The sequence below is a fragment of the Mrakia frigida genome (genome assembly GCF_051309035.1).
Source record: "Mrakia frigida strain ATCC 22029 unplaced genomic scaffold BDY24scaffold_38, whole genome shotgun sequence".
NCBI lineage: Eukaryota > Fungi > Basidiomycota > Tremellomycetes > Cystofilobasidiales > Mrakiaceae > Mrakia > Mrakia frigida.
Genome location: NW_027481243.1, coordinates 1 through 12,263, shown reverse-complemented (window position 1 = coordinate 12,263; position 12,263 = coordinate 1). Strand labels below are relative to the sequence as shown.

Below are 12,263 nucleotides of genomic sequence, written 5' to 3'. Positions count from 1 at the left end.
ACTCGAGCTCGCCAAACGAGCATCCGTAGAGAGACGATTCCTATGGGAAGAAAGACGCGAAGTCGCTGACAGGAGCGGAAACACAGTACTGGTCATCTTCACAGCTGATGACGTGAGCTTCTTGGGCTGATGGAGAGAAGGAAGAGGAGCTGAGCAAAGAAGGGAGGGAGGGGGGGAGGGAAAAGTATTGAGCTCGAGTCGTCCTGGCTCCCTTTCCCTCGCTGCTACCATCTCGAGAAAGGAGAGGAAAGTCTCCCGAGGCGTATCGAGTTGATCTTGAGGTGCGAGAGTCCTCCGACGTAAAAAGAAGGGAATGGAGGCAGATGGGGTAAGGGAAAAACGGAGAGCGAAAGGAAGAGTCGAGCTCACTTTGCTGAATCCCTTAACGACCACCCTCCTCCATGCCCTCCCTCACCGTCGACGAGATCGCCTCATCTCTGGGACTGAAAGATGACAGCTATAGGAGGATGATTGACGAGTACGGTGCTGTTGAAAGCAAGCGACTCGTCGATGATAGTGTGAGGCGTCGAGAGGAGAGCGAAGGAAGGAGGAGAGATGCCATGGTGAGCTCTCAGCTTCGTCTCTAGGGCTTCATCTTCTATGGCTCGACGCGTACTCTGGTTTCTGATCGTTCCCTTCTTGTCTTCACGCAGATCTGGAACTGGGTATCAGAAGGGGAGGATGAAATCTACGTCGGTCCTTGTCCTCCTCAAGCCCTGCCTCCCTCCTCCCTTTGTTCTCACTCTTCGCTCATTCCCTCCACAACCCTTTACTTTCCAGACCCAATTCGCTCACCTCTATCTTCCTCACCTCGAAGCTGCTCATCGCCTGGCCATCGAGCACGTCGTCAACAATCCCTGGACCCTCGCGTTCTTCAATCTTTCGATGGTTCCGATTTACGGACGCCTGGCCAGAACCGGCTCCTTCGCCGTAGATAACCTGGATCTCGTCTGCAAGCAACTCGCAACTAGACTGGTCTCTTTGGAAGCTATGTTCGACGGGGTAAGCTCAGCTATCTTTCTCTCAAACATGCGACTTCACGCTGACTCGATTCCATCCCCCCTCTGCGTTTTCCTCCTTTCTCGGCACCATCCTCAGCTTCAGTATCTTCCCCTCTGACGGCCGATACCCTGCTCCTCAGCTCAATCTTCCAAACGGTCCCGCTCTCGCCGACCGTCTCAGCCAGATCCGGAGCGAGATCCAACAAACCTCACGATCGTTCCTGGCGCTGGACCTCCAGGACAGGGACCAGGTCTCGCACCTCGTGCATCTCATGGTGATGGTGGAGGATTTGCTGAACGGTGGACGTCTTCTGGAGGAGGAACACGAAGGATTGATTGGGCACGCTCGAACCTTGAGGTGGTTTCGTTGCGGAGGAGCTGAGACGGATGGGAAACCTTGTAGACGGATGAAAGAGGGAGAGGAGATGAGTACGTGTGCAAAAGTGAGTGACTGAGGCTGTCGAATCTGTATGGAACGAACGACGAGCTGACCTCTTGCTGGTTTTGCGTTGTTGTCAGTGTCGAGGGATTCGCTACTGCTGCAGAGGTGAGCTCTTCTTCTCTTTCGTTCTCTTCGCCATCTGGTTCTGACTCTGTTTTTATCTCTTCCAGAGCATCAACGAGCTCACTGGAAGATCCACAAGAAGATGTGCTGGGAACCGATTTGGTGAAACGTCGACGCGACTTTCGAAGGAACGCGTCTCCTCTCTTCGCTTTGCTTCGCTTTTGCTTTCGCTCCCTTTCATTGAGCTTTTCGCTTATTATACGATGTCGATCACGACGGTGAATCAGCTGAAGACTCCCTTCCTCTGCGTTCTTCTTGACGAGGATCAACGAAGACGCGGCGCGGCGGCAAGATCAGCGAGGAGAATGAGCGGTTGGGAGGATTTTCGCAGCGAAACTCGACCGCTCTGGTTCAGGAGAGGTCTTGAAGCTTCCTCGGGACTGACAAGAAGACGATGCTCGAGAAAAACCCTTGAGGGACGACGCGTCGAAGGGCTCAGAGGAGGGACGCGATGAGAAAGAGAGTCGAGCTCACTTTCGACGGAGTTGACCTTTTTGCCACTTGTCCCCAAACTCCCATCCTCCCCTTGCTCCCTCCTACCTTTCAACCTCTTTGCCTTCCTTTCGATACCTTCCTCCCACTCCCCCTTCAACCTCTCGAAGACAAAAACCCAATCGTACCTTCCGGAGGATGGATCGCCCTCGAAGTTCTCCTCCTCGACCCAACGCTCCCGTCCTTCCTCCCTCCTCCCCTTCCTCTCCTGGTCCTCAATCCCTCGGTTCGGACCCGATCCTCCAAGCAGGAATCTTCCAAATCACCAAGCAGGATGTTCACGCTGATCCGTCCAAATACCAGACGGAATCGACGCTCGTTCTTCGTCGGTTCTTTGCGCTCTGGGTCGATACGGAGCGTCTCAAGCTCACCGAAGCGGACTACGTCTTGAAGATCACGGCCATGTATCTTGACGAGCTGGGCACGATTCATTGGACGAGGAGGGATCAGGAAGGGGACAGGTGGCTGATAGGGAGGTGTTTGGCTTTGAAGGCGAGGTTGCTGGTTGGAGGAGCAACAGGAGGAGGCGAAGGAGAGGAGGGAGGAGGAGAGGGTGGTGGAGTCAAGTTGAGGACGGCTGTGGCTGAGAGGGCTGGGGAGACGGCTAGGAGAGTGGCAGAGATGGTAGGAGGTGGGGATGCTAGAGGCAAGGTGGGAGAACATGGGGATGCTCACAGGGAGAAGGTCTGGAAGGGCATCTTGGAGGACGTCTTCACCGTCGTCGGAGGTGAGCTTCGACGACGCTTCCTTCCTTCCTCTTGCTCGAGCTCACCGTTGCTTGCTTCCTCAGATCTTCTACCTCTACCAACCTCAGGACTCTACAACCCCAGAACCGTCGTTCTCTTCCCAACTCCTCCTCCTCCTTCAGAAGAAGATGCCACCTCGCCATCCAACGATCCCTTCGAGAAAGCTCCCTCCTCCTCCCAAGGTCGAGCTCCCGCTCCTCCTCCTTCATCAACCCTCCACTCCCCAACCCCTTTTCCTCTCCCCTCCCTCCTTCGACATCGAGCTCTTCTCGCCTCCCTCCTCTCCTTCGCAGCCAGTCTCCTCTACCCGTCCACCAAACTCCCTCACCTCCATCAACCCACCTTCCCCTGGCTCGTCTCGAGGAAAGAGAACACCCTCCGAGCGATCCTCGAAACTTGGCCGGCATCAGCATCTAGTGTCCTCGAGCCAGAGTACCTTCGCATCGCTCGTCAGCTCGGAGTCGTCGAGGAAGGCATCTGGTCGAGAGTGCTCGAGGTCGTCAAGAGGAGAGCGAAGGACGTCGTCGAGAAGGTCGCTTCCGGAGGGGACGACGACGACGAGGAGATGGACGTTGACGGGATGGACAACGGGAGGAAGAGGGCGGAAGCTAGGAAGTTGGAGGTCGATGGGGTTCTGAGAGAGATCTTTGGAGGGTTGGGGACCGTCGAGGGAGGAGCATCGAAGGAGGTTTGGGCAGGGGAGAGGGAGAGGGAAGAGCTCCTCAACAGTGGAACGGCTGCTTCTCTCGTTGCTCTGCTCGGACTGGTCGATAGGGAAGGTGCTGGAGAAGATCTCTACGTGAGCAGATCTCGTGCGTTCGTCCCGTTCTTCGAACCCAGAACTGACGCGTCGTTTGATCCTTTCGAACTCAGCTCGTCGCCATCCGAACCCTCTCTCTCCTTCCTTCGTCCCTCCCTCTCCTCAGTCCCATCTCCAACCTCCTCGCAGCCAAATCTGGTCCGTCAGGGGCAGGACGTTCCTTGTACCCGTCGCCATCGAAGCTCAAGAGGAAACGAGGAACGACCAACGTCGACCACTGGATCGAGTTCATGAACACGATGATGGAGAGATGCTTTGGAGCTCAGGTTGACGATGAGGTCGAAGAGGTGCAGTCTACCGGCAAGGAGAGGAGGCATGGAGCTGTGAGGAAGTTCCTCTCGATCATCAAACGGTTCAAGCTCGAGTGAGTTCCTTTTCCGACAACACGCGTCGTTCTCCTCGATCGGATCTGACGCGACGCCCTTCTTCTGCTTTCCCTCAGCTCGGAAACTTCCCTAGACACTCTCAACTTCGTTCGAGTCCTCCCTCTAGCTCTCCTCTCCATGGCCGTCGGAACCCAGAGCGTCGCACCTCCTTGCCCTTCCATCGACACCGTCACTCGAGCCGAACTTCAAGCCCTCGCTCGCAACGTCGAAAGTCTCCCAGCCCTGGTCGTCATCGATCTCGCTCGAGTTGCGAACCGGACCCTCCCTTCGAAGGTCAAGATCGCTCTCCTCAGTGCAGCGGAACTGGTCCTCGACTACGTCTTCGAAAAGCACGCGCCTCGGAACTTGAATCGGATCCAGGAGAACCTCGTCAAGTCGCTGGGGGTGTCTCTCAGTCACCGAGAGAGGAACGTCAGACTCGCTGCTGGGTAAGCTTTTCTCTCCTCTGGATCCAGCTCAATCGAGGGCGTTTTACTGACGCTCCTCGTCCTTCTCTTCCCTCGGTCTTTGCAGTCGTCTCGTCGTCGCCTACGTCAAGCTCGAACAGTCGTCCAACCGAGAAGGAGCTCTCTTCGATCGAATCCAACCCATCTTCTCCAAACTCACCGAGATCTTCGCTCGAGGGGACCTCGTCCAGGCGAAGGAGACAGCGTTGGCGACGCTCGGGATGCTCGGGAAGGTCATCGACGACGAGATCCTCCTCAAGAAGATCGCTTCCCAACTCGTCGCTCAACTCGGAGAACCGGATCCTTGGCTTAAAGCTCAAGCTCACTGCACCGTGAGTCTCTCGATCTTCGTCGTCGTTTCTTTCGTTCTTCGAGTGCTGATCGGCCTTGCTTTCTTCCTTTCCAGATCGTCTCCTTCTCTCACCACCACGGAAAGACGCCCTACAAGCTCTTCTACCCCTTCTTCAAAGGCATCGCCATCCGCCTCGTCGAATCCCTCGTCTCGGCTCCCTCGATGCTTGCCGACTTTGTCTCCCTCGTCAACGAAACCCAGGAGAACTTCCTCAGCACGACGCTCATCCACACCATCCCCCAACTCGTCCTCACCCAGCGGAAGGACATCCTCCAGTCGATCTCCAAGATCATCAGGAAGGAGGTTCCAGTCATCCTCATCGACAACCTCCTCGAGGTCCTCTGCGCGGTCCTCCTCGCTCCGGATACTCAGACGGATCGAGGGTTCACGTTCCTCGTGGGGTTGTTGGGAAACGCTGGACTCGATAGGAGAGGGAGGATCGAGAAGGTCACTGCGAGTGGACTCATTCACACGTCGGAGCCGGTGAAGCTGCTGTACACGTTGGTCGTCGAGTTGGGAGACACGGACGAGAGGATCGTCAAACGAGTGAGTCCAGCCTCCTTTGATTGCGGTCTCTAGCCTCCGAAACTGACTTCTCCTTCTCTTTGACCTCCTCCAGGCACTCTCGGCTTTGTCGAAGGCAGAGTCTCGTTCGAAGGGATTCGACAGCAGCTCGAGTGGAGACCTCGGAGACTTCCTCAAGCCGTACATGCTCGGAATCATCTCGAACGTTAACGAGCTCCTCCAGGACGGTCGAGGGAAGAAGAGCGTTCAAGAGAAGATCAAGGTCATCAGGAGTCTGGGAGTTCTCATGAAGGAGATTGGCCTGACGATGGCAACGTTCTCTCAGCAGGTCAGTCGCGTCGATCGACGTCCTTGTCGTCTTCGTTCTCTCTCTCTCTCTCTCTTCGAAGCTGATCCCGTTTCTCCTCCTCTCCTTAGATCCTCGTCACTCTCCAAGGAAACCTCAACAAGCCTCCCCTTCGATTCATCACCCTCGAGACCTGGAACATCTTCATCACCACCCTCAGGTTCAAGGACATCGCACCTCACGTCGGACCCACCACCGCCGCCTTCGTCACGTCCTGGAGCACCTTCTCTCCCGAGGAACGAGCTCTTGCAGCCAGTACCATCAACTACGCCATCTTCAACGAGGACGGAGGTCTGGGATCGGTCTTCGACGACATCGTCTCGTTGGACGGGATCGACGAGCTCAGGAGTGCAGCGAGGAAGCTTCGAAACGATCGGAAGGGATGGAACTCCCTGGACCAGATCAAGAACCTCATTCGACGAGCCGAGGACGAAAACACCACCATCAGCGTCCGATCCCTCCAGGAGCTCAAGACGATCCTCCTCCAGCCCGACAAGCTCGCTTTCTTCGCTTCAGGGAACACCTTCCATCCCGTCGTCGGCGAGCTCGTCAAGACCCTCCTTCATTCGGCAGCTCGAGACGGAGACCAGGTCGAGGAACTTCGAGACGTCAGCCTCGAGTGCTTGGGAATCATCGGAGCCCTCGATCCAGATCGGTTCGTCATGTCGACGGAAACGGACAAGCCCATCGCAGACGAGACGTTCAAGTCGCTCGACACCGCTCAGGTCTTTGCGACGCGTCTCATCGTCGAACTGCTCGTCGGAGCCTTCCGAGCGACCAACGATACTCGCTACCAGGAGAACCTCGCCTACGCCATCCAGGAGCTCGCCAAGTTCGCCGGCTTCACGAAGAGTCTCCTCGACAAGGAGCGGAACGATCAGGACAAGGTCACCAACCCCGTCGGCATCAGGATCAGGAAGAGGTGGAAGGAGATCCCTCCAGAGAAGGCCGTCACCATCGCCGATATGCTCGACACTCGCTACAAGCTTCGAGACCATCCGGACAATGCGAGGAAGCCGTCGTACCCGATCTACTCGACCAGTCCGACGTACCGAGAGTGGATCCAACGATGGACGAGGGACCTCATCTTCAAGACCCAGGAGGGACATGCGAGGGACATCTTCCAGGTCTTTCAGGTCGTCATCAAGAGTCAGGACGTTCACATCGCTCGTCAACTTCTTCCTCACCTCGTCCTTCACATCCTTCTCGCTGGATCGGATTCCCATCGAAACGAGATCACGGAGGAGATTCGAACGGTTCTCGCCGATCAGGTCGACCCTCGGGGAGACTTCGCTCCCGATCGTAGACTTCTCAGCGCTCAGGTTCGTTCTCTCTTCCTTCCTTCCGAAGCTGAAGTCGAACGAAGATGAGTCCCGACTGACGCGTCGTTTCTCTCGTCTCTCTTTCTCTTCCTTATCGCAGACCGTCTTCGACCTCATGGACCATCTCTCCAAGTGGATCCGAGACCGACGACTTGAGTCGATCAAGAGGAAGCACGACTTTGCCAAAGCTTCGAAACCTCAGTCGACGACGAACAAAGCTACCCTCGCCAACCTCAAGTCCAAATCCGACTCTCTCGCCGCTCTCCTCGCCAGGGTCGACGGAGTCATCGGATCCATCGACTGCAAGCTCACCGCTCAGGCCGCGCTCCAGTGCAAAGCCTTCCCTCGATCCCTCCTCAACTTCGAACAACGGATCCTCGAGCTTCAACGAGACGAAACCGCCAACGCCGTCGAGCTTCAGCAGCACTACGAGAACCTCCACAAGATCTACGCTCAACTCGACGAACCGGATGGGATGGAGGGAATCTCGACAAAGGTTCTCGCTCCGTCGCTCGAGCATCAGATCCGAGAGCACGAGAGTACGGGGAGGTGGACGTCCGCGCAGAGTTGTTGGGAGGTTCAGATCCAGGAGGCGCCAGACGATCCTTCCCTTCATCTTGGACTTCTTCGATGTCTCAGGAACCTTGGACACTACGGTGAGTCTTTCTCTTCGGATCTCGTTCGAGCGGGTGAAGATCCGGAAGTTCGAGCTCACTCTTCGACGCGTCCCTCCCTTCTTTCAGACACCCTTCGAACCCACATCCGAGGACTCATCAGCCGAAACCCCGAATGGGAAACGATGCTCAGCAGCTTCCAGGTCGAAGGAGCTTGGATGGTTGGAGACTGGGAAGCCGTCGAACAGATCCTCGAAAGGAACGAAGCAGCCACTCCGGAACTCGCCATCGCTCGAGTCCTCCTCGGTCTCAAGTCGTCGGACGAAGGTCTCCCCTCGGCTCTTCGAGCAGCTCGTCTGGAACTCGGTCGACCTCTCACCGCCGCAGGTCGAGATTCTTACCAACGGTTCTACGACTCGGTCGTTCAGCTTCACCTCCTTCACGAGCTCGAGTCGATTTCTCAGTCGGGTCGCGTCGAGATCGTTGGGATGAATAGAGAGGTTCTCGGGAGGGACGAGGTTTCGAAGTTGAAGAGCACCCTCGCCGATCGATTGGGAAGGACGATGCCTTCGTTCAGAGTTCAGGAGCCGATTCTCAGCATGAGAAGGACGGCCTTCAACTTGTGGTGAGTCTCTCCCTTCCCTTCCGAGTCGCCAAAACGAGAGCTGATCTTCTTCCCTCGACCTCGTTGCTCCTTTTCAGCAACAACCCGCTCGTCGATGGACACGCAGAGATCGGTCAAGCCTGGCTTCTCAGCTCCAAGATCGCCAGGAAAGCAGGTCACGTCCAAACCGCGTACTCCGCCGTCCTTCAAGCTGGTCAATCGACGACGCCGTTCGCCTTCGTTCAGGGAGCCAAGCTTCTCGCTTCGGGAGGTCAGGCTCTTCGAGCTCTTCAGGAACTTCAGCACTCTCTGGATCCTCTTCTGGAGGTGGGACTTCGTGCGAAGACTGAGTCGTTGAGTTCGAAAGGACCGTCGCGTCTCGCCAAGGTTCGTTCCCTCCCCTTTTTCTATGGCATCTCTCTTCGATCTGACTTCCTCGCTTCTTTTTTCTACCACTTCAGGCTGCTCTCCTTAAAGCTCGATGGTTCCGAGATGCCGAACGGTTCGCCAACAACGACGTTATCGGAGGTTTCGCTCAGGTCATCGCCCTCGAGAAGGAGTGAGCTCTGTTTCTCTTCTTCACTGCTCTGGTCTCCCATACTGAATCCATCTTCGTCCTCTTCTCGTAGCTGGGAGTCCGCCTACTACCATCTCGGTCACTTCTACGATCGTGACGCGTCCGAGAGGTGAGCTCTTCTCGACTTGCTCTCTCGTCCCGCTCCGACGTCTTTCTTCGTTGTTGACCCTGATCGTCCCTCTTCTTCTCCTCGCCTTCCAGGCCCGACACTCTGGTCTCTATCCAGTGCTTCGAGAACACCGTCAAGAACTACGCTCTCGCTCTTCGTTGCGGAACGAAGTACATCTTCCGAACGATGCCTCGAATGCTCACCATCTGGCTCGACATGGGAGCTAGGGACAGGATGGCTACTCTCACCAAGGACAGCAAGTGAGTCGGCACCGTTCTGCTCTATTGAAGAGCCTTCGCTTCTCGAATACTGACCGGTTCTTCTCTTTGATCAGCCCGTCGTCCGAAGCAGGGAGGATCTTCAAAGCGACCGACCGAAACATCACGGAGACCATCATGCAGCTTCCAGTCTACGAGGTGAGCTCCATAATTCTCGAATCTCGTATCTACGTACTCTCCTACTCACACTCTCTCCTACTCACACTCTTGTTTGATCGAACTGCAGTGGTTGACCGCCTTCCCTCAAGTCGTCTCTCGAATCGGTCATCGAAGCGCACTCGTTCAAGCCAACCTCGAGAAGATCATCGTTATCGTTCTTCGAACCTACCCTCTTCAAGCAGTTTGGGCAATGATCTCGGTCTCTCAGTCGAAGAAGGAGGAACGGAAGAAGCGATGCGCTAAACTCCTCGATTTGGTGAGCTCGATTCTTCTCTCCTTCTCTCCGTCTCCCGTGTACTGATATTCCTTTCTGCCTTGCCTTCCCAGGCTGCTGCTTCTCACTCTCGATCTACCGACCCATCTCCCGTCGAGGATCTCGGACACTTCTTCCACAACGCACGTCGAATGGCTCAGCTCCTCATCGAACTCGCCGAGAAACCGTCGACGGCCAGCACCGTCAACTTGGACTCGTTCTTCCCCAAGCTCGTCGGCATGGCTCCTTCGCCGCTTCTCCTTCCGACCCAAGAGGCTCTCACGGTCGCTCTTCCCTTCGCTTTCTCTGGGAACAACAAGGATCACAACCCTTTCCCTCATAAGGTCGTCACCGTCAAGAGTGAGTCGACTTCGACTCTCAGCTCGAGAGCCTCACGACTTCTTTCCTGACTCCTTCTTCCTCTCTTGCGTTTGTCCCAGGTTTCCGAGACGACGTCGAAGTCATGAGCTCTCTCATTCGTCCCAAGAAGATCACCATCACAGGCTCGGATGGATTCGCCTACCCCTTCCTTCTCAAGCCCCAGGACGATCTGAGGAAGGACGCTCGTCTCATGGACTTCAACGGAATGATCAACAAGCTTCTCAAGAACGACTCGGCTTCCCGAAGGAGGAACCTCTGTAAGTCTCGCCTTCTTCAGCTCGCCTCTCCCTCTCGTCGCTGACGATCTCTCTTCGTCGTCGTTTTGTTCAGACATCCGTACCTACGCCGTCGTTCCTCTCAGCGAGGAGTGTGGTCTCTGCGAGTGGGTCAGCCATACCGTACCCTTCCGAACCATCATCTCGAAATACTATGCGCCGAAAGGGTTCCAGATCTTCGTGAGTCTTCGTGTCCTCTTCTCTTCGACGCGTCGTTCGATCTTGCGACTGACCTGGTCGTTCGTCTTTCTTCTCTTCATATCGCAGGGTCACGGAGTTGCAGACGACTACGAAAAGTTCCAGGCGAAGGGCCTACCTGATCAAGACGTCATAGCTGGTTACGAGAAAGCGGTCGCCAAGTTCGTTCCCTTTCTTTTCCCTCCCTTCTCGCCTTCATCCTCGCTGACTTCCTCGTTCTCCTTCCTTCGTCCTACAGGTTCCCCAAGGTCTTCCACGAATGGTTCCTCGAGATGTTCCCCGAACCGACTTCCTGGCTAGCAGCGAGACGAGCTTACGCTCGAACGTACGCCGTGATGTGCATGGTCGGATTCGTTCTTGGGTTCGTCTTGCTTCTCTTTCTTTCCTCCTCGTCTCACGCGTGCTGATATCTCGATGGGTTTGGTACCTATAGACTCGGAGATCGACACTGCGAGAACACCCTCTACGACTCCAACTCAGGCGACACCGTTCACGTCGATCTCAACTGTCTCTTCGAAAAGGTTCGTCTCGTCTCCCCCGTTCCTCTTTCCCTCCTTCCCTTTCTGACTCTTACTTGCTCGAACCACCAGGGACGAACCTTCGATATCAAGGAACGAGTTCCTTTCCGTCTCACCCCGAATCAGATCGATGGCTTCGGAATCACTGGAGTCGAAGGTGAGAAGACGCGACTTGGTCTGCCCTTCGTCCTTGTCTCGTTTCACTAACCGTCTCTTCGTCTTTGACCTCCCTGCAGGAGTCTACCGGAAAGCATGTGAGGTCACGATGCGGATCCTTCGAGACAACAAGGACTCGCTCATGAGCGTACTCGAAGCGTTCGTTCACGATCCGTTGGTCGAGTGGGAGAACGACAAGGCTCGAATCGTGAGGTCTTCTCCCATCTGCCCTGCCTCTCCTCAACCTCCACTGACCTTCTCTCCTCTCCCATCATCTACCTCTTTCCAGGATCGAAACCAGAAGAACGCCAAGAACAAGAGTCTCCTCAAGAACAAGCCTCGAGTCGACCCCGACGCCGAAACGGAACCGACGACCATTGAAGCTCTCGCGTCGAAAGCTCTCGCTCCCATCGAGAGGAAACTACGAGGAGTCCAAGGCGCCTACGTCGCTCCTGGAGACCTCGTGCCCACCAAGGAAATCAGCGTCGGGAATCAGGTCGAGGCCGTCATCCAAGAGGCGACTTCGAAACTCAACTTGGCGAAGGTGAGCTCTCTTTCTCCTTTTCAGTCTCCTCCCAAACGCTCTCGCTCGACCTGACCTCCTTGCTCATTCCCTCCCTCCTGTAGATGTACATCGGGTAAGCTCATTCTCCCTCTAGAAAGTTAGTTCGAGCCGCTCACTGACTCTCCTTCGTCGTTTTCAGGTGGGGATCGTACATCTGAGGTTCCATCCTCTCTCTCTCTCACTCTCTCCCCTTCCCCTTTCGCTTTTTGCACCGTCATCTCTTCCAGTCTCTTCCTTTGCTTCCACGCTCGCCTTCTATACCTCCACTTCCCACAGTCTCGGCACCCTCTCCCTTTGCCTTACGCCCGGTAGTTTGTTTTTACTATAAAAGAGATTGCGACACTGTAGGCCTTTGCGTCAACCATCCCTTTCTCGACTCCTTCTCTTCTCGCAAACTTCTCAAGACTCCCTTTTCTTCCAGACTCAAGAATCTCTTCTCAGAATCCATCTCTCATCTCAAGACTCGGCCTCAAGAAAGTCTACCTTCACCCCGAAGCCTCCTCGAGCTCACACCTCAACGAACACTCGCCCTCGTCTTCCTCCCTTGAAGTGACAGAGCTACCCACCACACCTTA

The 12,263-nt window shown here is 55.6% G+C and overlaps 2 protein-coding genes across 2 annotated transcripts; both read left to right on the top strand.

Moving 5' to 3' along the window:
• Positions 1-157: 157 nt before the first annotated feature.
• BDY24DRAFT_401352 (zinc finger MYND domain-containing protein) lies at positions 158-1,784 on the top strand. The gene is made up of 6 exons (XM_076642084.1): positions 158-563; positions 654-692; positions 781-975; positions 1,013-1,444; positions 1,521-1,548; positions 1,614-1,784. Exons 1-6 carry the CDS (start codon positions 402-404, stop codon positions 1,670-1,672), a joined length of 915 nt encoding a protein of 304 aa, XP_076493043.1. The 5' UTR covers positions 158-401; the 3' UTR covers positions 1,673-1,784.
• Positions 1,785-3,289: 1,505 nt separating this feature from the next.
• Positions 3,290-12,097, top strand: MEC1 (protein kinase MEC1). The gene is made up of 26 exons (XM_076642083.1): positions 3,290-3,603; positions 3,678-3,988; positions 4,067-4,438; positions 4,524-4,788; positions 4,863-5,354; positions 5,428-5,661; positions 5,751-7,001; positions 7,102-7,657; positions 7,745-8,240; positions 8,318-8,606; positions 8,681-8,778; positions 8,849-8,905; positions 8,998-9,165; positions 9,240-9,321; positions 9,410-9,598; positions 9,670-9,955; positions 10,036-10,233; positions 10,307-10,431; positions 10,519-10,610; positions 10,688-10,810; positions 10,883-10,970; positions 11,040-11,124; positions 11,204-11,331; positions 11,413-11,667; positions 11,751-11,761; positions 11,828-12,097. Exons 1-26 carry the CDS (start codon positions 3,370-3,372, stop codon positions 11,844-11,846), a joined length of 6,504 nt encoding a protein of 2,167 aa, XP_076493042.1. The 5' UTR covers positions 3,290-3,369; the 3' UTR covers positions 11,847-12,097.
• The last annotated feature ends 166 nt before the right edge of the window (positions 12,098-12,263 follow it).